Source organism: Bolinopsis microptera, chromosome 9, assembly GCF_026151205.1.
Source record: "Bolinopsis microptera isolate Bmic1 chromosome 9, MBARI_Bmic_1.0, whole genome shotgun sequence".
NCBI lineage: Eukaryota > Metazoa > Ctenophora > Tentaculata > Lobata > Bolinopsidae > Bolinopsis > Bolinopsis microptera.
The window spans coordinates 6,830,219-6,858,029 of NC_087080.1; the positions used below are offsets into that span (position 1 = coordinate 6,830,219).

General features: G+C 36.6%; 3 protein-coding genes across 13 annotated transcripts in view; all 3 read right to left on the reverse strand.

Annotated features, from left to right (window-relative positions):
- Positions 1-2,990, reverse strand: part of LOC134820586 (uncharacterized) — a 100,933-nt gene extending 97,943 nt beyond the window's left edge. For all 9 annotated transcript variants that reach the window (XM_063831060.1, XM_063831057.1, XM_063831055.1 and 6 more), the window contains exon 1: positions 2,981-2,990. The gene's annotated coding sequence lies outside the window, so the exon portion shown is untranslated. The remainder of the gene's footprint in view (positions 1-2,980) is intronic.
- On the reverse strand, positions 49-27,604 carry LOC134820588 (enkurin domain-containing protein 1-like). Of its 3 annotated transcripts, none has more exons than XM_063831063.1 (12): positions 27,468-27,604; positions 27,108-27,212; positions 26,786-26,926; positions 26,459-26,602; positions 25,976-26,137; positions 25,645-25,806; positions 25,340-25,483; positions 24,981-25,132; positions 15,304-15,435; positions 14,930-15,081; positions 12,060-12,196; positions 49-723 (listed from the first exon to the last, which is right to left on the reverse strand). In XM_063831063.1, exons 1-12 carry the CDS (start codon positions 27,502-27,504, stop codon positions 566-568), a joined length of 1,626 nt encoding a protein of 541 aa, XP_063687133.1. In that variant the 5' UTR covers positions 27,505-27,604; the 3' UTR covers positions 49-565. The 3 variants fall into 3 exon arrangements, with proteins under 3 accessions (XP_063687133.1, XP_063687132.1, XP_063687134.1); XM_063831062.1 differs by lacking the exon at positions 49-723 and adding an exon at positions 11,099-11,774; XM_063831064.1 differs by lacking the exons at positions 49-723; positions 25,645-25,806; positions 25,976-26,137 and adding an exon at positions 11,099-11,774 and having other exon boundaries at positions 27,468-27,590.
- LOC134820998 (uncharacterized protein DDB_G0290685-like) lies at positions 3,410-5,827 on the reverse strand. The gene has a single exon (XM_063831663.1). The coding sequence runs from the start codon at positions 5,825-5,827 to the stop codon at positions 3,410-3,412; it is 2,418 nt and encodes an 805-aa protein (XP_063687733.1).
- Positions 27,605-27,811: the final 207 nt, after the last annotated feature.

The window sequence follows — 27,811 nt, forward strand, 5'->3', positions numbered from 1 at the left end:
CAGCATATTTTATTGATTTGATTTGATTTAATCGTTCGAAACACAAAGTTAATGATTTTGCTAAAAGTAAAACAAAATTTGACAATGTGCATTCTACACAAATATCTTCTGTTGTCCAAAAATGTCATATCAAATTTAATATTTCGACTGCGTCAGAAAGATGTGCAACATCAAAATTCAGATGTTCTAACTTCTATCAAAGATTTCATCTTGCGGTACTCTCAACGGGCATTTGTAAAAATGTATCAGCTTTTCTACAATAAACACGTGTATACCAATACATTGTACACAATAATGGTGGCAGTTATGTTGTACATAATATGCACTAAACTATTCAAACTTCACAGAAACCAACAAACACACCATTAAGGTTCAGCGAATGACTTTTCGCTCATCGCAAAGTTAAAAAAAGGAATGATCCCGATAGAAAGTGTCTCATGATCCTGAACTTCCGGAATAACCAACATGTCATAATAAATTCAGATGAGATTAACGACTTCAGTAATAATTTAATATTTTCAATTCTTTCTGAAAAACTGGAACTGTTCCAAACAACAAAAATCGTTCATTCTTGTTTAATGAAGACTCTGGGTCGGGAAAATATCTTGATAGCATCGTCAATTTCGCCGATTTTAGATTCCAGTTGGTTGCGCGTGTTGTGACGGCGGAGTGTGTCGTTCCTCAGGGGCATGTTCTGTAATTGTAGCAACAGCTTCTCTCGACCTAAACAAGAGGACAGATTAGAGTTATTAGAGGGACCTTCATAGGGCACATCCTTCAAAATAATTAAGTTTGCATTGACTCGGCTACAAGATAGACTCGGCTGAGATGTAAAAGACTCAAACTCTAGATTCAGGAAATGAGATAACAAGGATACCTTACAAACACAGGTATAATGAGGAAGGAGTAATCATCCGCCAATTATCAAATTACGATCGTAATCTTGTGGGTACTGTATAATCACATTACATTTCAGCAATCTTACTTTTAGTGAGAACAGCGAGAGTTTCGTCCTTCTCCTTGGGATCCATAACCACATGACCATCAGGCACAGTGGGGTCAGGGAGATTAGCTATTCTTTCTATTTCTTCTTCCTTCCACTGCGATACTCGCTCCTTTAAACTGAAGATTATTTGGTTAATTAATTGATTTGTGATTTCAGTTTATGAACCACAAAATTATCCAAATATAATATTATAACCAACTGCAACCAGTGTATAATATTAACGGAAACAAAACGTCTTTCAAATCCAAATTTTCAGGTAGTAGTTATTTGTGAACTGACCAGAAGCTTCTCTGATGCTACAAAAAATAAATAAATAAATTCTAACATTTATTACAGGCTTTGACATTACAAATATACCCAAAGAAGATGTGCATTAAAGTAATCCAAGTGACTAAGCGAGACTTAGTATGGAAATAATAAAATTATGCACTTTAAAATCAGTTTAGAGTTTATGGACAAATATCAAGAATATCATCAAAAAGTAAGCGGAAATAAATTATTTTAATGGAACTTTCAGGGAAATGCTATGTTCATTATTTGCAATCAGTTTAGTGAGGTTTCTTGTAGCCACATCATAATATGTTATGATGAAATACAGACTCATGTTTAATATCCATCACGCTTCATTTCCATCTCATTTTCCTGACTAACGTAAAATAGGTTGTGTCTCTACAATGTCACACTATTGTGGCATATATGACTATAATATAACTGCAGATAAATAATATTATCTCTTGAATAATATAATTACTGTCACCATGAGACTGAAAAGTAGACAGCTAGTATTTACTATTTAGTAGTAGATAACCTTCATATTCTCATTAGTCATCACAAACTCAAAATTATCCGCTGAGCCATTAGGTCCGTGAAGAATCACACGTTCAGGCCAACATACCATTTTCAGCCATATTCCACGTGACTTAACACGTGATAGAGGGACTAGCTTCTCCTTTTAAAGTTTTAAACTTATTTGTTCAGTTAATTAGAGGTTTAGCGAAAAGTTAAAGAGTTGAACAAAAGTAAAAATATAACTCCACAACTCATATTATAATGAGCTCTAAAGTATTCCTTACATCTACATTATATTAATCTAATAGCTAATGAGCACTGCAGTTAATATGAAGTTTTTATATGTATCCGCTTCCCAAATTATAGGCCGTAAAAACAGGGAAACTCTATTTTGAAGTCTTGTTCGTCTTAATTATCTTCCAAATGGAACGATATTTTGCCTCAAGGTTCATCTACAATATCAAAGACCGATCAGAAGACCTATTTCCCTACTACAAGAGAGCACATATCCTTCCTCTTGACCAAAGGATTTTCTTTAAAGTCTGCCAGTTAACTTATTAAGCTGTGCATGGGATTGCACCGGCCTACATACAGAATCTTGTAGTGATTGAAAACCCATTGATAATAGCTAGTACAAGATCAAAAGTAGAAGGAGATTGTTACAGACTAAAGACTCCTAAAACTACAAATAGTAAGATTGATCAACGTCGATTCACCAACTACGCACCAACTACATGGAACTCACTTCCCTGGGAGATACGATCACTACGCAACATTATAGACAGTTTCAAAGGTAGCCTTAAACATTATTTATATGGCCGTATGTGATTAGTGCTGTTTTTTTTTCTTTGTTCTTATGATTTGTTTGAGGGTGTATCTTTATTTTTTAGTGCAAAGTGTATAATTATATTAATAAACCTTCCTATGATTCCTATAAGTATATTATGTTACTTTTGAAGTGTTTTCTGGTGGTTTATTGTTAATCGTAGTGTGGTATATATCAATAAATCTTCCTATGATTACTATATGATATATTTAAAGTTTTAATTTTTCCTAAATAGATTCGTTTTTGAGATGATTTAGTTGTTTGTTGCTGGATATTTTCACCTCACCCTTTAGCACCGCTCTGACATGGTTAGTACCTGGCACTTGTGTCAGTTGCTAACCATATGGGCGGTATACAAGCAAATTATTTCATTTCATTTCATATTGAATGAGAATGTTTGTTTGACAATATATGATACATTGTTCGATGTTTAAAGTTGATAATGTATAATCTTTAACACTGCAATAAAATTTTGTTACATATTAATTTCTAAGCATCAAATTCGTAAATTTCGATAGAAACAAAAAAAAAGATTAAAATGTGACAAATATCATTGTTAATTAATTATGAAAATCACAGATAATTCGATTAAAAGACATATTGAAATCCCGCAGTATGACTGTTAAACAAGGAACTGAAACCGAGGGGTTTCGTTCAGGCCCTTCACATTGTGTTTCTGTCTAGTTCTAATGTACCGTCACAATAGTGACTTTAATATATCATATAAATGCTTTATACTATTTTCGCTAAGATACTATTTTCGCGTCATTCAATATCTTTATCTATGTTTATAGATAGTTCCAATCTGCCGGATTTTTCTCTGATTCATCATTTCCGTAATCATTTGACTCCTGTTGGTTCTCTGATTCACCAGCTCTGTAATCATTTAACTCATGGTGGTCTTCTGATTCATCAGCTCCGTGTTCATTCGATTCTTGGTAGTCCTCTGATTCATCATTTCCGTAATCATTTGAATCCTGTTGGTCCTCTGATTCATCAGCTCCGTGTTCATTTGACTCCTGTTGGTTCTCTGATTCATCAGCTCCGTAATCATTTAACTCATGGTGGTCTTCTGATTCATCAGCTCCGTGTTCATTCGACTCTTGGTGGTCCTCTGATTCATCAGCGCCGCGAATGTTTGACTCTCCACTAAGTTCTTGTTCCTCTGATTGCTCTATTTCAGTGGAAGATGGTGAACTCGTAATGGGAGATGAGCTAGAGTTGCCATTAGTATGGTTGACATCTTGGTGGTCCTCTGATTCATCAGCGCCGCGAATGTTTGACTCTCCACTATGTTCTTGTTCCTCTAATTGCTCTATTTCAGTGGAAGATTCTACGTTCCACTCTTCTGAACTTCCCTCGGATTCATAATTTTCTTGTCCATTTGACTCCCACAAATGTTCATGTGATTCATCATTTCCGTGTTCATTTGACTCCTGATGGTCCTCTGATTCATCAGCTCCGTGTTCATTCGACTCTTGGTGGTCCTCTGATTCATCAGCTCCGTGTTCATTCGAATCTTGGTCCTCTGATTCATTAGCTCCGTGTTCATTCGACTCTTGGTGGTCCTCTGATTCATCATTTCCGTGTTCATTCGACTCTTGGTGGTCCTCTGATTCATCAGCTCTGAGCTTGTTTGAATCTCCACTATGTTCTTGTTCTTGTTCCCCTGATTGCTCTATTTCAGTGGAAGATGGTGAACTCGTAATGGGAGATGAGCTAGAGTTGCCATTAGTATGGTTGACATCTTGGTGGTCCTCTGATTCATCAGCGCCGCGAATGTTTGACTCTCCACTATGTTCTTGTTCCTCTAATTGCTCTATTTCAGTGGAAGATTCTACGTTCCACTCTTCTGAACTTCCCTCGGATTCATAATTTTCTTGTCCATATGACTCCCACAAATGTTCATGTGATTCATCATTTCCGTGTTCATTTGACTCCTGATGGTCCTCTGATTCATCAGCTCCGTGTTCATTCGACTCTTGGTGGTCCTCTGATTCATCAGCTCCGTGTTCATTCGAATCTTGGTCCTCTGATTCATTAGCTCCGTGTTCATTCGACTCTTGGTGGTCCTCTGATTCATCATTTCCGTGTTCATTCGACTCTTGGTGGTCCTCTGATTCATCAGCTCTGAGCTTGTTTGAATCTCCACTATGTTCTTGTTCATGTTCCTCTGATTGCTCTATTTCAGTGGAAGATGGTGAACTCGTTATGGGAAATGAGCTAAAGTTGTCACTAGTAATAGTATGGTTGACATTTTGTACAGATTTCGAAAAGCCAGAACTTGATCGCTCAATGCTAGGAGATGTTGGAAATTCAGAGCTCGATTGCGAGTCTGCGGTCACAGGAGACGAAGAGGAACTTGAACTGGAAGATGAGCTAGAGTGGTCGACAGTTTGGGGCTCTCTGTTTGCAGATTTTGAGTAGTCAGAAGTTGATTGCTCAGTGTTCGCAGATTTAGAAAAGTTAGAACTTGATCGTTCATTTTCCGAAGTCGATGAGGAACTTGAACTGGAAGATGAGCTAGAGTGGTCGACAGTTTGGGGCTCTCTGTTTGCAGATTTTGAGTAGTCAGAAGTTGATTGCTCAGTGTTTGCAGATTTAGAAAAGTTAGAACTCGATCGCTCAACGCTAGGAGATGTTGGAAATTCAGAACTTGATCGTTCATTTTCCGAAGTCGATGAGGAACTTGAACTGGAAGATGAGCTAGAGTGGTCGACAGTTTGGGGCTCTCTGTTTGCAGATTTTGAGTAGTCAGAAGTTGATTGCTCAGTGTTCGCAGATTTAGAAAAGTTAGAACTTGATCGTTCATTTTCCGAAGTCGATGAGTAACTTGATGATGAGCTTGAGGGGGTGGCGGTTTGTTCCTCATCGCGTTCAGATTTCGAGAAGTCAGAACTTGTCTGCGAACTTCTATTTTGTTCGTTTCTTGAAAACGATGGAGAACTTTTAGTGGAAGATGAGCTAGAACTTGAGCTAGAACTTGAATGCTCGCTATTCTGAGGTTTCGAATAATCATAACTTGATTGTGAATAGTTTCCTGAGATTGACGGAGGACTAGCGGAGGAAGAAGAGCTATGATGTTCGCTGTGTGAGTGGTGCTCACTCTCCCAATGTTGTTCTGTAACAAACTCTTCTCCCTCTTTTTGCTGTGCAGGTTCAATACTTTGTGAAGGCTCATTCTTATCGAATTCAGAATCGTCCATGTCAGCTCTCGATTCCGTTGGCCTGGCATGTAAAGTCGACACAATCACCAGCATGAGCAATATAAATAATCCGTTCTTCATATCCTGGAAACAAGGTTAATTCATTGAGACGATGGAAAGTAAACTATGCTATTATTATAATCAATTATATATATTAAAGTTCTAAATAACAGATAGTGTAAACTCAACGCTGCTATCTAATCTTTCTTTAAAGAAACAGAATTATTAAACTTGCATTCTGCGCCAAATTGCTCTGTCAAAAGCAATATTCCTTTAAGATAATTTAAATCATATTGTTATATACCGTATATTTTTAAGAAATAAATTCCGGCAACTTAGGTCGCGCTTTATCAACGAGAACAGGTTTGACTGAGGTCGTTCAACTCTCCCTGGCATCTACAAACTATTAACAGCAAACACCAAGGAGGTATAGGCAGGACGGAGGACCATTATCTGGACCTCTCAGCACACGACCAAGCATTCTCTATCGACTTTTCTCCACTCTAGCCGATATAGATAGTGGTTCACTCTTGCAGCGTTTATACAGATTGGCGTTCGAAATAACCCCCGGGTATTTATAATTCAAAATCGTTCTTAAATGACGCCTGTGTACAACATCCAACTTCTCTTATAATCAATTAATGGTGTTAGTTGAGGGTTAATGGTGTTAGTTGAGGTTAAAACTTAGCTCGAAACTTAGCTCCGCGCACAGGTCAAACAGCTAAGATGACTGCATGATTGATCTGTTTTCAGTTACATTTTTAATTGCAGACGAACCATTTCTGTATTGAATTAAGGCTCACGACAACCATTCAGCTTGTCTGTAATTGTCATTCACATCAATTCGGGTAAGTTAATGCTTTAATGAGTAAAGGCGGGCTTTATTGAGCCTCTTTATTGCCATAGCAACCAAACGGAAATTCAAAGTTGATTACAAGATTGTTTTCGCGCCGTTAGAAGGGCCCCGCTGTGCGGGGGGGGGGGGGGGGGGGGCCAAATCGTCGTTTGAATGTGGGACAATTTCGAAAAACTTAACTAAAGTACTAGCAAAACTGCGCGTTTTGCTCTAGATACACACTTTTTTAGAGATTTTAACGGCGTATCCTCTAAAATCACCTAATTTGTTAAATTTTAGGGAGGTGCACCAAAAGGGGAGGGGGCGCCAACAGGGGGGGGCGCTTTTCGGCGGGGGCACCAACAGGCAATGTTACACCACTGGAGAGTACCCAATTTCGCAATGTCCATGTCGGTTAATCCGTAGAGTCCTGTCTCCCCTTCACCTAGGATAATCTCGTTGTCATTCCCCGGTACAGTGTAGCTGAACCAATACCTCTTGTTATCAGAGAAACTCTTCTGCTGCCAGGCACACACTGCCCGTCCAGTAAGAGCGGGTAAATCAGGGTTGTAGCTGATGAAGTTATCTATGTTAGCGGGTCCAGGGAAATCCAGGATCTGGTTGTGTCCAACGTCACCCAGGACCAGTCCGGCCACCAATAGTAGAGTAGTTGTAGCTAACATGTCTGCCAAGATAAGTGAGGAGTCAACAAACTGTACCCGGTTAAGTACCCCCCCCCCCCCCCCCCCCCCTCATCTAGAGGAGTCAGCCACGCAGATCTTTGAGGTGCATCTTTAATTTCAGCTTACTCTCTTGGACATTATTTTCACAGCATGGAGTTCAGAACCATCCACGCGTTCCAGGTCTTCTCGAAACTAATGAAATAAATTTTTCTATGAGGCCTTCAAGGATTAAAATTACTTTATTGCGGCTTATATCAGAGTTTTCCAATGCGTCTCATTAAGTTTGTACGGTAGTTACACTTCAAGTAACGTAAATGTAATGCCTTGGGAGCTGTTTATTCAACACAGGAAACAGTGTTTTATCTATTATTGATAAATATTGACCGAATATTCCCTCAAATTACATTAAATAATTGTCGACCATTTATTCCGTTTATTATCTGATAAAGGAGTGCACTATGTCATCATGAGCTCCCAGTGCTCTTAACAGTTAACACGTAGCTTGGTTCTAGAGAAGCAGAGGTACAAGCTGAACCTGGGGGAATAGTTAGATCATAGTAACAGTTACACATCAGTGTAATTATAATAGAAACACAGATCAGCACTTTTAGAACGAAGGGGGATATGTACTGGTGGATATTTCCAAGATCTCACTACCTGATAACAATGTTAACAAGCAAAACAAAGAAGTTAACCTGAGGAGAGAGCGATATCATTGAGGGCCATCAGTAAACTCTCCCCCTCAACGTAAGCAAATGATAGGTTGACACAGCCAGGGTACCCCCTTTCTGGGTCTCCATTCCTCTCCAGTTTCCATGTGTGTTAGCTCTGAGGTGACTTTCTCTACAAACCTGGCACTCAGCAATTTCACGTAGTTGTGGTCGTAGCTGAAATGGTTTAAATTCAAAATTGGGTCATCATCTCAACATTTTTCAGCGTTCAACCTTTGGGAAATTCTTTCCTTAACTGTCATTCATGGTGATTGTGATCACTCATCGCCCATATTCAATATGGTATATATGGGCCGCCACGAGCTGTGAAGGATTGACATCGTCAATCAAAATCCCTCTACCTCCAGCATTCACTATCGATAATTTAATAATACATTTAAGAAGAGGCCAGAGGGTTCGGTTTTTAATTAGTTACGTCGTTTGAATTAAAATATCTGGCTATATCTGTTAAGGCCAGAGGGGGGGGGGTAAATGGCACTTTTGTAGTTTTTGCATATTTGATAATAGCTACTGGAGACGAACAAAAAGAAAAAAACCAGATCAAAATCTGACCTTGCGCTTCTGAGATATCGCGCCCTAAATTTTGAGGTTTACCTGTAATTACATGTTAAACTGGAACTTTAAACGGCTGTAACTTTTTTGTCCTTTCGATTCCTTAGTTGAGAAAACCGGCCACTCCCTGATCTTGAGGTTTGGTACGGTGGTTCCTTGGACAATTTTCCTCACTTCTGATGCAGCGATTTTTTTATTTGACTCGGTTCTCGAATTATGAGGTTAACCAGGTCAAAAATTCGAAAAATTTAATTGGTTAACCTCATAATTCGAAAACTGAGTCAAATTTAAAAAATCGCTGCATCAGATATCTAGATAGTTGTCCAAGGAACCACTGTACCAAATCTCAATATCAGGGGGTGGCTGGTTTTCTCAACTAAGGAATTGAAAACCACAAAAGTGTGTTTTGAGATAAATACATTTTAGTGTTTTCAAAATTTTGAATATTTACTGGAATGTGTCACAGTTCGTTAGTTAGGACTTTGTATACCCTTAATGACGTTTGCTTGATAAGACCTGGCCATTCCCTGAATGATTTTAGCCAATTTCAGTAGTTGGTGTCATCGCATTGTAAAAAATGAGGTTAACCAAGATTTCCTGTAAACAGTAACTGATTGAAATTAGTAACAATTTGATTGTTAACCTCACTATAGACCATATAACACTGGGATTAGTTTATCAACATGTTATTATATTAATAGTAAAACATTTGCACCGTGAAACGATTAAGTTTTTGAGGTTAACATGTAATTAACTGGTCAGATATCCAAAAAATGAGAGGTTAACCTCATTTTTTAGCCATTTACGAGTACAATCTTCTATTTAAATATAGTCAGTTCGAATCACCTTTGTTACGTGATTATAGTTGTAGGCAAATTGTGATCCCAATAGATACCTAACTGCGATATTATGGTATATTACAAAAGCAAGAATCGTATGTATATTCTTACGGTACCAAAATATGATGGTTAACCTCATTTTTTCTCATTTACCAAGATAAAAGAAAGTCGATTAACACGTCATCTATATAGAAATGTTTATACCGTAAACTTACGACGAAAATAATAATTCTATCATTTGATCTATTCTCGCTATATCTAAAACAAGAGGTTAACCTCATTTAATCACGTTTGGATATCACTTTTTCTGACAATTATAAACCTAAAATTTAGAGTTTAAATTTGCTGACCGAAATAACAAAACATCATGGAGTGCAATAAAATATTAACCTCAATTTTATTAACCTCAATGTTGTATAGTCAATTTTGTGAAAGTTGGTTAACCTCAATTATTAAAAAAAGTTAAGCAGCTACAAATATGTGAATAGCAGCAATGTTTTTGTCATCAAAAATTGAATTGATTTAGAAAATAATATTTTGGTCAATTTTTTTGACCCCTCTGGCCTTAAGATGAAGTGAATTGTTTACTTCCTGGCTGCACCAAGTCTCACACAGAGATGAGCGGGAACTGTCCCACTTTTCATCCCTCTCTCTTGACCACCTGGCTGACCAGTTTCACTGTCACATTAATATTTACTGTTATCTGCTACAGCTAGCTGTCATGGTAACTTAGCTTTAATTTGTTGTTGTCATAGTAACTCCACGGTCAGCTGACCGATCACACGGAACAACAGTACGGTTTATCTGCAAAGTTAATTATTTAACCATCTCTTTGTTTTTCACAGCTGCTAATTTGTAGCTCACACTTTACAATCGACCCATTTCTAGACCCTCATGACATTGAGACCCTCTTGTTGAGACATGTTTTCAAGCTAATAGTTATATAATTACGGTACTGAGCAGTACTTTGTCCGTTCACTCGGTACAACAGTGCAAAGATAATTATTTATCCACATCTTTGTTATCCATTATTTTGCCACATGTGGCATCTTTAACACGTGACTACATCACAACAAGAGTTTGTTACCAGCATCACGGACAAAGGATACTCTGAATCTCATCAACTCAGAAGACACTTTTTGCCACACTCATAGAGCAGCTAGCCTGGCAAACTATGATCACAGGTTAGTCAGGCAGTGGCTCACACTCTGTTGATATCTCTTTAATGAGATTTGATTTGAGGCCTCTCAACTTCCCTAGTTGAGTGTGTCCCACAACCAAGCTCATTGCCTAGAAGTCCTCATTATATATTATAATGAACCTGGAAATATGCGGCGTGCAGCTCTCTAAACCAAAACAAAAAAAAAACAAATAATCCGAACATCATTTGATCAATTCTACCAATGGACTTCGTACCAACAACAAAGAGACTATATAACCATTTTAAATCCATCCGAATTATCATTGATTGCATTCGAGGAAGAAAAAAATCTAATTACCTAATTGAATTTTCGTCTTCTCACTTTAATAATATTGTGTACTCATGAACCAGACAGTTGTTGTTATTGATTCCCATCTGTAACCACATGGCTTTTCTACTGATATCATTTGATTTCATTTGAAACACAAAGTTAATGATTTTGCTAAAAGTAAAACAAAATTTGACAATGTGCATTCTATACAAATATCTTCTGTTGTCCAAAAATGTCATATCAAATTTAATATTTCGACTGCGTCAGAAAGATGTGCAACATCAAAATTCAGATGTTCTAACTTCTATCAAAGATTTCATCTTGCGGTACTCTCAACGGGCATTTGTAAAAATGCATCAGCTTTTCTACAATAAACACGTGTATACCAATACATTGTACACAATAATGGTGGCAGTTATGTTGTACATAATATGCACTAAACTGCGATCAAACTTCACAGTTAACAACAAACACACCATTAAGGTTCAGCAAATGACTTTTCCCTCTTCGCAAAGTTAAAAAAAGGAGTGATCCCGATAGAAAGTGTCTCATGATCCTGAACTTCCGGAATAACTAACATGTCATAATAAATTCAGATGAGATTAACGACTTCAGTAATAATTTAATATTTTTAATTCTTTCTGAAAACTGGAACTGTCCCAAACAACAAAAATCTTTCATTCTTGTTTAATGAAGACTCTGGGTCGGGAAAATATCTTGATAGCATCGTCAATTTCGCCGATTTTAGATTCCAGTTGGTTGCGTGTGTTGTGACGGCGGAGTGTGTCGTTCCTCAGGGGCATGTTCTGTAATTGTAGCAACAGCTTCTCTCGACCTAAACAAGAGGACAGATTAGAGTTATTAGAGGGATGAAATTGTTGTGACCTTCATAGTAGGGCACATGATCCTTCAAAATAATTAAGTTTGCATTGACTCGGATACAAGATAGACTCGGCTAAGATGTCAAAGACTCAAACTCTAGATTCAGGAAATCCGAAATGAGATAACAGTTCTTACATACACACGTATAATGAGGGAGGAATAATCATCCGCCAATTATCAAATTACGATCGTAATCTTGTGGGTACTGTATAATCACATTACATTTCAGCAATCTTACTTTTAGTGAGAACAGCGAGAGTTTCGTCCTTCTCCTTGGGATCCATAACCACATGACCATCAGGCACAGTGGGGTCAGGGAGATTAGCTATTCTTTCTATTTCTTCTTCCTTCCACTGCGATACTCGCTCCTTTAAACTGAAGATTATTTGGTTAATTAATTGATAATTTGTGATTTCAGTTTATGAAGCACAAAATTATCCGGTTATAAAATATAATATTATAGCCAACCAGTGTATAATATTAACGGAAACAAAACGTCTTTCAAATCCAAATTTTCAGGTAGTAGTTATTTGTGAACTGACCAGAAGCTTCTCTAATGCTACAAAAAATAAGTAAATAAATTCTAACATTTATTACGCGCTTTGAAATTACAAATATACCCAAAGAAGATGTACATTAAAGTAATTCAAGCGACTAAGCGAGACTTAGTATGGAAATAATAGAATTATGCACTTTAAAATCAGTTTATAAAGAGTTTATGGACAAATATCAAGAATATCATTAAAAAAAGGTAAGTGGAAATAAATTATTTTAATGGAACTTTCAGGGAAAAGCTATTCATTATTTGCAATAAGTTTAGTGAGGTTTCTTGTAGCCACATCATAATATGTTATGATGAAATACAGACTCATGTTTAATATCCATCACGCTTCATTTCCATCTCATTTTCCTGACTAACGTAAAATAGGTTGTGTCTCTACAATGTCACACTATTGTGGCATATATGACTATAATATAACTGCAGATAAATAATATTATCTCTTGAATAATATAATTACTGTCACCATGAGACTGAAAAGTAGACAGCTAGTATTTACTATTTAGTAGTAGATAACCTTCATATTCTCATTATTCATCATAAACGTAAAATTATCCGCTAAGCCACTGGTTCCGTGAAGAATCACACGTTCAGACCAACATGCCATTTTCAGCCATATTCCACGTGACTTAACACGTGATAGAGGGACTAGCTTCTCCTTTTAAAACTTATTTGTCCAGTTAATTAGAGGTTTAGCGAAAAGCTAAAGAGTTGAACAAAAGTAAAAATATAACTCCACAACTCATATTATAATGAGCTCTGAAGTATTCCTTACATCTACATGTTAATTTAATAGCTAATGAGCACTGCACTAATATGAAGTTTTTATGTGTATCTGGTTCCCAAATTATAGGTCGTAAAAACAGGGAAACTCTATTTTGAAGTCTTGTTCGTCTTAATTATCTTATAAATGGAACGATATTTTGCAACATTTACTATTACCGCATTTGAAAAAAGTTTTAAATCTCAGTGTTATTGATTTGATTGATTTTCTCAACGTTTCGTAACCAGAATACAAGTTGGGGTCAGACATTGAAAATAACAGATATATCTATGATCGAATGCTGTTCAGCCTGTATGTTAAAGTACTCATAATTTGCATTGACTTGGCCATGTAACATGTTAGTAATTCAATAGACCGGAATGTAGGTATGTAAACATGGCCCTGAGGGGTGGAACTAAGACAGAGGCCTTGGCACAAGGAGTCAAACAACGATTTGCACCGTGATAGATTATGAACGAGGTCTTTATTCTTGAAATATAATTAATGTAGAAAAATCATACATAACGTCATCATAATGTGTGTATTGTGTATAAAAAAGCGTAGAAATCACGTGATTAGCAATCACGTAAGCATTAAGAGCTCCTAGAAATATACGTTCTAATTTCTAAGGTACAATGTGCATACCAAACCCCATGATGTAAAGTAAAAACTTATTGCACAGTTGACAATACCTATTACCTAAGCACCGGTCACCCGTGCCGGTCCTATTTAAAAAATAGGCAGCGTCTGTACACAAATGTTTTAAAACCCCACGTTTCAGGCTGGTAATGTGCATATTTAGAAAATTGAATTATGACCTGTTTGATATTCTGTAATCGAATGATGAAATTAGAATAATGATCATGCCCTTTAAAGTGACACTGTTCACAGAATTCGGATGTCTGAAGACGTAATATCCCACTGCTAGAATCTTTATATAAATTAACATTTTACAAGACGTCGACAACTTTCAGCTTTTAATTTTTTTCGACATTATCATTTTGGTATCATTTGATACCACTCTAATGTCATATAATCAACAGGGCCCTGAAAGTGTAAACTCAAAATAAATCCGTCTTCTCGTTCTGTAATTACTTCATTCACTTTTCCCATTAGGCTGTAGTAAAAGTTCAGCATACTAATACTATAGTATAGGGGTTGTTCACATCTTACGTAATCAGCAGAATTTTCATATAATGAAAACAATAGATCAGCCTTGTATTCCATGGGAGTCATTGAACTTGAGTCAGTAGCAATTAAACAGCATAATTCCTGCATTGTGCCTATCGTCTGATTTAATACATTTCATCGACCTTCACATATAACTATCATAAAGCATTTATTTTGATCCTTGGGTCAGGTTGGTCCGAGTCTGCTCCGAGAGCTTAATATTTGTATAGCTCAATAAAAAATACTCACGTGCGGTGGCAAATATAAATCACACGTGTCAGATCACGGGTCACGTGTCTGATCACGGGTCACGTGTCTGATCACGGGTCACGTGGATATCTCAATCGAAGAAAAATTCTCCCAATTCTTAGAGTGAGTACCTACGTCTTCATTTTTTGGGGAATAATTTGAAATTTCACCAAATTTATAACCGAGATTTAGAGTATAATATATCAGTTTTACCATACATTTCTTTGAAACTCATTTATGATACGAGCTTCGCCAGATTACTTTCATACCTTTTGTTCCGCGAACAGTCGACAAAATACACGGCGACTGACAGATCGGGTCACAAATTAAAACCAAATAATAATAATAGTAATTATAAATAACTTACTAATCCGGGACGGTCCCGCGCTGGTAAGATTTCCTCACATTCTCTTTTTTCTTAGCTACTTTTCGGTCGTGCAGCTTCATAGGATCCACTCTGATTGGAGCTGCTCTGGCCTTCTTCGCATTCTCTGCTACAAAGTTCCTCTTTAAACATGACTGAAAGTAATGATATTGTTATATTATTGTTCCCCTTAAAGGCCGGAATAACTTCCCATATCACCGCTGTTCTAAGTTAAAGTAGATAATATTTTAAACCGACATTCTTTAACAGCTGTCATCATTTCTCTTTCGTAAGATACAAATCTACACAGTGGTAATTAGCCTGATAATTAGGTGTTAATAATCCTTAGCTACCCAATAATTAAATATACTACTCACATCTGAAGCTGATTTCTTTAGAGCACCACCAGCAGGTTTAGTTTGTGCTGCTGGTGCAGGTTTCTTTCCACCTGCAGAACCAGGCCTTGAAGCCGGGGTACCAGGACGGGATCCTGCTCCATAGGTGGCGTCCTGTGGAGATTAGTTTGTTAGTGGTTGTGAAAACTAAAAAGTTAACTTCAATGTTGCTATTATTATACGTAATTTTTAGATGAAGACTATTTGATTTAACAGAGGGAAGCAGATGTGATTTTAAACAATAGAGATCCTATAATAAGATGATTACGTCATCATCTGTGTCACGCACAATCGCACATGTCCACATTTTTCAAACGAAACATCACGTTTACCGTTTTAGGTATCACGTTTCTGGCATCAGATGGGCAAATCAAATTGCTCACCTTTCAAAATTGGGACTCCTTAAATTTAACCGATTCAGGTGACTTTACTTGACAATATAAGTTAGTTAGCTTTCAGCCCGGGCCATTGTCGCGCCATTTACCTTGTCATATTAGCATCATATTCTTGGAAAAGTTCGACTTTCTTTGGAAGGAGTAAAATCTTACGTTTACAATGGCAGGTGCAAAAAAGCGCTCACTTGGTGCGACCACCCCTACAATTCTACTATGGCACCATTTAGTGCACCGTGGTATAGTTAGACTTTAGAGGATTGACAATGTAGCACGCTGAATATAGCACGCTTGTCTGTAATATTTTGCTGTAGAAACGGTGCTTTTTTAGTGATATTCGAGAATATTATTGCTCGTTGAGAAGTGGAGTATTATGTTCATGGTTTTGTGCCCTGTTTGATCAGTTATTGTAAGCTGTTGTTTATAGTTGAGATAAGACTCACTCGTCAGTGAATGAGAAGCTTAAAATTTGCTAAATTTGCCACTATTGCAATTTTTACATTTGCATTGATAACGGTTACTTTAATATTAAAAGATTGATAAAAACAAAGTGAAGCAGGTCAAGAGTTCAAATGACAGCTAAAGTATGAAATTCTTCCGCCATGAAATAGCAAAATATCGGATCAAAGGATCAAGGAGACCTTATTCTTACAGTAAATATATATTTGCCCCAATTATTCTGTTGGCGCGTTTACCAATATCCCCTAACTTTTGCCGACCAAACATCAGGTGGTCACTATCTCATCTTATGAACATAAATATTTAAACTTCATTACTCATATGATCAGCTAGAGAAAGATAACAAATCAGTTATACATATATTGAAAGCAGGGCTGAGTAATTTTTCTCGCTAATCGAAGCTTAACGATTAAGATTCTTTTTGAACTTTATAATATCAGAGTAAATGTTGATAACCGGTCAGTTATTATTATTCTTTGTAAGTTTGTAACATTCATTGATTAGAGGAATTTTTATCAGTGACCACCTTATGGTGCAAGATTTGCATACGGTTTCACTCAACACTATTTTGTCCTGTCATAGATAGTTACTCGATTACAGACCAAAAGTTATAAATAGGTTGCCAATTTTAATGTTATTTATTTTTGCTAATGTTGAGGTAGGTTGATCGATGAACCAGACGTTTTTTTTCTTCATAATTTGTATTCCTGTCATTTCCTTACTAAAGACAAAAGGGGCACTGCTGTCAAACTGCTGTTAAAAGCTTATTAGCCCGATATAGACAGCTAGTTATTTAACATGTGGGACCAGAACTCTCTAAAATGTCTACCACTTGACTAGCTGAGATCCAGAAACATTTTGTAAGATGCATGTTCATGCGACACTTCGACTCGAAATAGATGATGTAACCTCTGTATAACTCGTGGTTTTGTCCCTGTGACCTTTCGTTTGTTTGGGGACCGGTTTTTTATACCCGACCCGGCCAATGTTTACAAAATAATATAATACATAACAATATAATTTTATTTAATATGCGTGAATATGAAAATTGAAAATGTTGATTACGTCTATTCATTAAAAACAAAAAACAGAAACTTTAAAAATTAAAACTTGTATATCATGATTTATTAACATATAGTGACAAATAATTTGATTTGATACGACAGATGATCACACGCACTGTTTTATAAGCTACTTGAGGTTAAAACAAAAAAGAATAACTGAGCCCATGTCTTATCAGCACCTGCTAGCGCTATCTATATGATGCTATTAATATGACAGTGAATGGGCAGTGAAAAAAGTGGCATATGGTTGATAGTGACTAGTGTGCTAACCGTCTGGTTTTATTTATTCCTTAGTTTATTCTCGGTAGTTGATTTGTTGTGTGCCTGATCTTGTTGATTTACGTAGCCCGGGTAAATTATGTAACAGAAAAGGTGGCCATTCTTCATCGTTTCCTGAGCTTTGTAGTTCTATCATTACACGCTTCGCTGATTTCTTATATATGCTTATTGAGAAAATGCTAGATGGGCAAGTTATGCGACTAATGTTGTGCTCGGTAATAGCTAATATAGGACCTTTATACAGAACACTAGCGCGTAGATCTGGTTGAGAGAACGTTGTTAGCCAGTCGATATTGTCGTCATAAGACGTGCCATACTTTGGTATATCGGGAGGAAATAAGTCTTTTATCGACGACGGCAGAAGGCCGGGCATGTAAGTTATCTTGTGCATCAGAGTCAGAGCGTTTTTTATGATGACCCCGTGTACAGATAATATTTCGTACTCTTTAAACGTAGTTTTAGTATGATCCGGAAGCTTACCGTCCTTGTAATAGTAATTCACGTAGCCCGGCATAACTGCTCGTATTCCCTGCTTTTGTTTAGTGAACAGTGATTCAATATGGGATTTTGCAGCAAAGCCCCAAACTAGTGAACAGAAATTTAAGTGAGATTGTACAAAACTTTGGAAGATCTGTAAGCGTGCTTTGATTGGTAATTTGCGTTTTATTTTGAACATAATACCTATAAACCGTGACATTTTTGTTTTGACGGCTCGGATGTGGCTGGCCCATTTTAGTTTGTCGTCGACGATAACTCCTAAAAACCTGGCCTCCGTTTTGCGTTCTATAGGAGAGTTGTCGATACTTACTTGTAGAGACGATAGATCTACCCGTCTTTTTGAAAATACCATATAGCAAGTCTTCTTCAGATTAAGAGCTAGGCCGTTCGAGTTAACCCATTTTATCAACACGTCAGTGAGGCGGTTTACTTTGGATATAATGTCTTGTACATTTGATCCGGTGATAATAATGTTTGCGTCGTCTGCGTATAATATAAATTTAGCTAGGTTACGGATTCCTGGTAAGTCATTGATATATATGACAAAGAGCAGGGGGCCTAATATGCTCCCTTGTGGAACACCGTATATCATAGATTCTAATGATGAATTGGAGCCGTTTGGTTAAAATTCGTATGCCTTGTGTGCACTTTTGCTGCAAATAATCGATTATTTTCACTGATTAATAGATATGAAAATCGCAGGATGTATTATTCATATTGCCATCTACCATAAACGAGGATCGACCAAAGTCCAAAAACTGCTCCCGATATGATACCTCGAACAGAGTTCACCTTAAACCTGTTTGTCATTATAGTACGTTCTAACTTCAGAAGCTAATATCATTGCAGGAGCCCGTTTCAGCCAGTAATATCTATTATATCCAGCACCACTGAGAACACAGTATGTAACTCAGTAATTAGGGTAATCTACAGTGGTTTCTAGAAAGAAAGCATATAAACGTCAGAGTGAAAAATTGTTTCAGTCTGAAGATTTGTTAAACTCAACAGATACTTTGTCAGAGCCAAGTGTCGACTGGTGCCAGCATGAGCAGCAGACCATTCTCAATTCACACTTATTTTACAAGAATATTGTTGTGCGTCGAGTGTTTGGTATCCAACATTATCCTATTAAATAAATTTTTAGGAGCTGGCGCTCACTTTCTTTTGTTAGGATTACATACTGTGCCTGAAAATAATTTTACAGTTGACAGTGTCGAGTAGTATTTTATACTACGGACTTTGGAGTATGGTAATGATACGTGGTTGTTCATGCGTTTTGTGCACGTGTATATTATATCGTGGACGTAAATTCTGCTGAAAAATCCTATGAATTATAGAAACTTAGAAGTTGTACCATCTTGCTTCAAAAATTTCAAATAGTTTTCCACCATTCAGATTAAACGTCCTTAGTATCTAGTACAACAGTATCATTGTTTACTCTGCAACTGAATAGTAACACATTACAAAAAGGAGGGCCAGGGAAAGGTAGGGAATATATTATTATATATTATAATTATACGACACAGGTGAAACTTACTGTTTTGTAGAGAACTCTAACTTTGACATTCAATTATAAAGATAGCTTTACTAAGCTTGTCATCATGCGAAACTACTAGTTTGGCATAATTTTGGAGTTTTAATTGTTTATTATAATATAAATAATCATAAATATAACATAATATTATGAGATTTATGAATTATATGATGAGAAGAACCACTCTGTCTAGGATGTAGGTACTAGACGGCAGACGGTTACATGACTGGAAGTACATATATATGTAAACATCTGGTGACTAGCTCTGCTGTTTTCCGACATATTTAATGACGTTACAAAGCGAAGTGGGACGCACCTAGATTTACAGTTTAGCGTCCTCATTCCTCTAACTGTCAGTTCTCACGTACATAGTTTACTTAACCCCTCTCTTTATTGCTATGGTATTACTATACAGGTCTACGTTATCTCAGACGTAAGGTGATTTTTTCTCTGTTTTTTCCCCCAGTTTTTATCAGTAGAGGTCAATCTGATCTTGTTTGTCACAGACCCTCCAAATATCTAAATGAGAACACTAAGAGGCATGAGCTGTAATCTTGAAATCTACTCTTGCTTCTCAATAATTTATAGATTGTTAAAAAGGAGCAACCAACACTGATAACCCATGTAACAACTACCAGTCTGCTCAGTCTGCTCTGTCTGGTATACATGTCAGTAAATACCTTTCACAGACTGCCAACTCAACAGATAATGACGTATCGATTGTATGTTAAACAGCGCTCTACTCTAATAACGAACTCTTAAATTATTCACATGACCTGATCACGTGCTTTCCACGTGTCCTGATATGAAGTTTGTTAACTTCTAGAGGAGACGTGATTGTAAGACGTGTCCAGGTATTATATTGTGGGCTCACAATTACAGTTTGCCAATCTTGTGCCATGTTCAATCAGCGTTCGCTTAATTATAGATTTGTTAGAACTATCGTAGTCTGCAATTGACGAGGTTGGCCATACCTCTTGCCACCGATTATTATTCATTAGACCATTGAGGGGAGAAACAGCTGTAAAGCAGAACAATTTAAATGTTCATATTATTCTTAATGACAGTGCACCAATCACCGATAATAACCTCTCGTCTTGCTCAATTTTGCGACATTATGAGCAACAACAGTTTGTAAATTTGTAATTTGCGCAGGTAAAATAACGGTACCAAGTAATAATTATTCAACCGCAATTAGCGCACCAAATCAAGTCCACGTGATTATAAAGTTGTCCGTATGTAAACTACTACTACTACATATTACACCAATAAATACCTTATACGAGCTGCTCCAGGGCCCTAGTTGCTGTAGTATAATGATAATTCAAACCAGCCCCGGGTAAATAATCAAGGTAGAGCAAGCGAAGGCAGGTGTAGCTGATTAGGACTAAAGACAAATACGGTAATGATGATTATTGACCTTAGCTGCAAATTATGACGAATAAACTTTAAAATATGTTATAATTTATAAATAACTCTTTTATATAAGTACGTTTTATATTAGCGAATTGAGTGAATTTCAAGTTGGCACGGTCAGAAGGAATCACTACGGCCTTATCTTCAGTCTGTCACAATTGTTGAGCACAGTTTAGACTGGTCACGATTTTCAGAATTAAATTATTCACACATTGAAGGAACTGTACGATTTGGAGTGAATAAAGCTTTTCAAAACATTCATTTCGCTATAAATACTGCTCACTCTATGTCATTTGCAACTTTGTACCTTATAATTTATAACAGTTTAATCATAGAAGAAGTAACCGTCAATAACATTATAAATTTAGAGATTGTTTGTTCGTATAGCCATGGTCGTCACTCCACCATCCATTATTGGGCGTGACCGTTCCATCATGTTTCATTGACTTAAAACAGGTCGAACAAAGCATGATCTAAGATATCAGGTGCGTCCAAGTTGTGCAAGAATCCTTTCGATTTCCTTGGTTAGTTTTCTGTTAGGCTATTGTGTGAAGACATAAATACAGGGTGGGCCAAAAGTCAGTACCCATACGTTGGCCTTAATAGCTCCGCCGTGTTTTATATTTGAGAGCTGTTGCTTTGCAGATGGCATACTGTACTTACTGGTTCGAGGATTCCGTCGTCAAAATTTGAAAATTCGAATATTTTAGACCACGCCCATTCAATATTAAAACACCTATATTGTTTTCTCTGAACATGCTGAACGCCTAATTTTTTCAGAGACGGTAGATTATCAAATGTTGCATATGATCTGAAAACATGAGGCAAAACGGATTAGAAATGACGAAGTAATCAAGCATTTTCTGTATCTCGTTAACAAAATTGACTGGGTGATTATGTGACACCGTGACACGACACCTTAATTGGGCACCCTTAACAGTCCCCATAATGTTTAACGGGGTAGTTAACGGGGTCACCTTATCACGTGATTAGGTAAACCAATCACCTGATCACACGTAATGAATTAACTCGTTATGCTTCATATCTCGGTCATCTGAGAAGCTACAGTTCTAATTCTTTCAGGACAAACGTAATTCGAATGGCCAAACACAATTCAATAACGTTTAGCTTGATCCTACTATCCAAACTATCAAATAAATGCAAAAATGAACCTTCATTTGAAAAAAATGAACGCGAATATTTTTCGAGTTGACAAATTCCTCGAACCAGTGGTGGTACTAAGTCATACCAGAAAGAAATATTTAAATTGGGCACTCAGTGACTGAGCTATAAAGGCCAACGTATGGGTACTGACTTTTGGCCCACCCTGTACAATTAAGGGGATTCAGCACGGAATATAGAATCTCGGCGACGAACCATCTTTAATGAGGACACTGTTTATTCTGTTGTTCGTAACACACTGTACTTGTGAATTAAAATTTAAGTAATTTGATCATTGAGGTGGCTAAGGCGATCAAAAAAGACCTTTCATGAATAAGGGACGAGTGGTTCGTCATCGTTGAATATTATTCAGACTGACCACAATTTTCCGCATTAATTTATTAGCACTTAAATAATTTAAATGCCACTGTGCAGGTGTTCGTCCGACTTGATTTGATTTAAATTATGAATATCAAGCCTAAGTATATAATACATGAATTTTATATGCTCGAAACGTCTAGATTTGTTTTGTTGGGCCGTTTGCATTACAATAGTTAGTACGTTATGGGATCAATTCAATTCATAGACTTGCATTATGCATAGAATATTAAATCTCACCGTTGAATCAGGACATAGTTCATTATACAACTCTATTTACCATAATAATAACAAATACTTGGTTAATTGAAGATATCAGTCAGGAACATGAGCCACTAGTCTGTTAATTATAATCATGATAATTGGCTAGCCAATTTTAGTCCCCTCATCCCTAATATGTGTTTAATATGTATTATTAAGAAACTGATTTGACAATAACGGGGACATGAGGGCACAATGCTAACTTTCGAGTGCTATCTGTATTTACAGTCAGAACAATTTCCATTTCTTTTCATAGTATAGGTAGAAAAGCATTTAGCGGTTAGTCTTGAAGTTCATATTTTTGACTTCTTGAAAATTGAAATTGTAAGCTTTACTTATCATAGTCCATAGATCAGTTATACATCTAATCTGACACTTGAATTTCAGGAATAGAATGTCACTTTACACACACACCAGCCTAGAGTGGGCTGTGGGAACCATCCTCACCATAACAGCAATCCTAGGTACGATCTTCAACATTGCTTCCTTCACCTACTTCAAGCGTCTTAAAACCAGGAATAAAAACAGCGAATTCTTCAAAAAGCTCTACATGTCGATAACAATTAACGACATATTCGTCTGCCTCGCCCTGTTTCCTGCAATAGATGCAGTCTTCTCTAATGATAGACAAGGCATGTTGGCCTCCAGTCATACCATCTGTGTCTCCTCCTTTATAGGCTGGTGGGTCCTCTCACAAAACTCTGTGGTATTACTGGCCCTTCTCAGTGGCTCCCGGTTGTTGCTCCTCAAAAACGCAAACCGTGTTTTCAAACCTAACTTTGCGTTCATTATACCAGTGGTAACGGTTGTGGTGTTCCTCCTTCTGTGGATTGTCGCAGTTGCCACCAATACCATCTATATCTTCTATAACCCAAACTTTATTGACTGTACCTTTAACTCTTACTCAATGCAGAATGACTCTGCCCCTGTCAGCATCAGTAACCAGATTGGAGCCATTGTAGCGATGTCGCTCTACAACTCTGTTGCTTCAACAGTTTTTAACGTGGTCACCATCTCCTTCGTTTTATCTCTCATAAACCTCCGTCGGTCCAGTCAAGCAGCTACAAGGATTGGCGGGAAAGCTAAGAAACAGAGAGAGGCAGCAGTAACTGTAGTTATAGTCACATTACTATACCTCCTGTGCAATGTTCCCTTCATGCTGGTTATGATGTATGTTCTGATGGATGTCATCAATAACCCAGCAGAGGAGCACACAACTGTAGCGGATATCCGAGTGAGGTATTTCACACATATCTTCGGGAATAACCACATGTGGTTGAACTTCTATGTGTGTCTTATTGCTAACAAGATTTTTGTAAGTTTGAACAGTGTGATGAATCCGGTGGTTTATTATTTTAGGATCGATGGGTTCAGAAAGTTTGTGTCTAAAATTTGGAATCGAGGTGAGGTCAACCCAGGACACTCTATAACAGAAACTAGTGGCCAGGTTTAAATAAAAATTTCCATACTGCATTACTTTATAGCTTGCTGTATCTTTTATCATTGCAGTTTTTGTTAATAATGATTGATAAAGCGTGTAATAATGGAATTTTTTGTGGTTAAATTTATCCTGGATTTCTGTAAGTAACTCAATTTGGGTTCTGTTATTTTATCTGAGTATTTGTTATTTAGTTTACACTTTGCAAGCGTGTTAAATTTTGGTTGTCTATCTTTCAAGTAATTTGTAATGTATCTAATTGATAGCATTTTATAACTAATGTTATCTTAATAACATAATAAGTTTTAACTATGTGTATAATATTTATTTTATTGAAAATTCTGTCCTCTCATATCTCGTTCATCATTCAAAGCAGTAAGTAATTTAGGAAATGAAAATAGACACACCAACATGGACACTGAACTGATACGACTCATTTTTATTAGATTCTACCCAAAATAGGTCCACCATCTGAACAGAAAAAATAGGGATCCATCATAATTATATAATCGGAACCATTCATTTTTAACACATTAAATAAACGACTGATATGTAGTCGTTAGTGACCATTAACCATTTATCTTTTCTTTACGACGAATGAAGAGGATGGCCAGATGTTGTTGGTAAAATTAGAAACTTTTTGATCCGGCAAAAAAGATTTTTAATGGCCGAAAAAGTAATAAATCAGTACAGCATCAGTAAAATAATGTGGCAATAATGTGGCAGTGAAACAAAAAAAAGAACACTTAGTAACTCAGTAGCTACACTTAGTAACTTACCATCCATTGTTTTAATCGGCTTTCTGTCCTCTCGTATTTGCTGTTCTTCCACAATGGTTTGGAATCTGATGGCTGCATTTTCTTTTGACCTTCTTTTTCTTTCTTTTTCATCCGATTATAATTAAGTTGATCTACACTTGCACTTTTTCTTACTGAAAATTTTCCCGATCAGTTGTCAGACATCATGACATTGTAAGAAAACAGTCTGGCGGTACTGCATTTAATCTTAATTTCATTATATAGCTCACGGATAAGACGCCCCACGAAATTGAGATAATTTCACCACATTCCGTAAACACAGAAAAAAGTTGCTCAACATAAACACCATATGGAACATATTCAGTATCTACTATACTAACCTTGTTTGGGTTTATTAGAAACATCAACAATAAGGTTTTTGATGAAGCCTTTGTGCTGATTTGCGATTTCTGCAGCCTCTGGACGCACTCGTGGTGCAGGCTGCGCGACTTCTGCTTTCAGCGCACGTGTCACTCCTTCATTATCTACAATAACATTATCGTTAGAGAGGACAGAGAAACTACTAACACGAACTTACAGTCAGTCTAACAACTAGAATAAATCGTTTAATGATTTTCAACAGTCAGTATGCATGATAATTGCATGATTCTTACTTTTATTTAACAGGATTTTAAAAACTACCTACATTTATTCCGCTCTGTGTTGATAGACAGTGGCTTGCCCTGGAGCAAAACTCCCAATTTCCCGATATTCCCATGGTTCATGTTATTGTTAGCTGCTTGGTTACGTGTACGGGGTTTGGGTTGTTGCTGTGATGCTAGAAATCCTTGCTTTACTGACTTGCTGACTGGTGGAAAAGATGATTCACTTACAATGCTGTAAGAAAAGATATTATTTAAGAGAAAAATCGGCATGTTGAATATCTGCAAGCTATTTCTGTGTGTCTATTTTAAATTACTCATTGTGTTACGATATTTGAACATTAATATTAACACCAAAATCATCCTGAGTCTTACATTGTTTGCATTTAGCATCATTAGGTGTAATCGAGTTTCCATTGAGGATACCAAATGTTCCAGTTTTACCAAGTTTAGCTATCCGGGCAGCATCATCTGTTCTGACCCGCTCTACTGGTGGAGCACTCTTAGCATCTGCAGCTCTTCTCTGCTTATCCTCATCTTGTCAATATAAATCAAGTTGAAGTGGTGGTGCATGTTAACATTGGTTACATGCCAAATGACGTTTTCCTCTAACATGCATTGACGTTATGTAATCTTACTATGATGTGAATTGGGCCGTTTGTCAACTGCATACTATGAAATTTAAACATGCATGCTTTATTATGTTGTGATAATATGCTGCATTATGCTTGTAGAATATTCAGCATTCCACTGTACTAACTGTATGTGAACTCTGAACAGGCTTGCGAAAATTTACTAAAATGCTTGGAATTTATAAGAAAACTTGAAAAATAACAGGTTTAAAATAGAGTAACTTACATTTCCCCTTTTCATCACAAACATTTGTAGATCCTGGGTTAAGAACTAGGGCACCAATTGTTCCGTTATTTCCATACTGGACATTATTCTGTGCATCTGCAAATTTTGCTCTCACTTGGTGAGGATTCAGCTGTGATCCTGGCACTGCAATAAAATATCGTTTCAGCTTATAATATAACTTACACGAACAAATTTTCAAGGAAAATCCTACAATATTGAGTGCTGTTATATTTCAGATCAGTAAGGAATGCAAATGTTATCTTAAACGAAAACGGAGTGTACAAAATAAACATTAATAATTGGTAGTGTTTGAAGTTGTAAAATTACCTTTGCCACCGCCTTGAGAGACGTTTAATATTCCCGACATTGAGCCATTTAAACTTTTATTTTGTATATCTAATGCGTCTGATGTCTTTAACCTGGGTACTCCAGGTGCAGGTTGAGACATTGACTTAATTGATCTTTCATCTGAAAATTATTATTATTCTGAAGGGATACGACAGTTTTTATCTGTAAAACGATCCTATAAACATCCTTGTGGCTTGAAATAAATGCTTTATATCAATTATCAGCAAGAACAAAATTGAAGGCAAGAATTAACTGACCACTTTGCAAGGAAAAATTATTACTCCTATATGATAGAGCTTACTTTGCCCCTGAAGGATGTTTGACATGGATCCATGGATATTTTTGTGTGCAATATCCTGAGCATCTGAACCAGCCAGCCTTTTTCTGATAGGTTCATCCATGTATCCTGTAAAAAAGAGAGAATAGGAGTAAATTTAAGGGTACACAATGCAACGACACTTCAAGATGAAATAATTCTCATAAATAGTCCATTGTTTCAAGATAATGCAGTTATGCATTATATTTATATAAATATATATCATATAGAATTATAGATCACTGTGTTCCTATCACTATGTGTCATTTCCCAAACAAGTTCAATGGGTCTTGTAGGGATATATAGAAGGGCATGACAAAATAAATCTCAAAATATTTAAAATACCTTTATTTTGATTGTAAGAGTTCAGCAGGTTACCCATTGTTCCATTGATATTCCGCTCAGCATATTCTGCCCCATCTTTTGAAACATGATACAAATTGCTGCTAGACCGTCCACCATTAATGCTCCAATTTGTGACCATTTCTAACAGAGAAATGAAAGTGAAAATATTATTAAAATATATAAGTATTTAAACTATCATGTTATCGTCTTGAAATAAAATTTGGCTTTGTTTATATGTAAGATGTTGATTTGAAACAGCTTGTTGGTCAGTCATTCTCTACCAATTGGTAAGCATCCAGATCCACGTTAACATTACAGATCAGAAATACAACTGTTCCGATGTA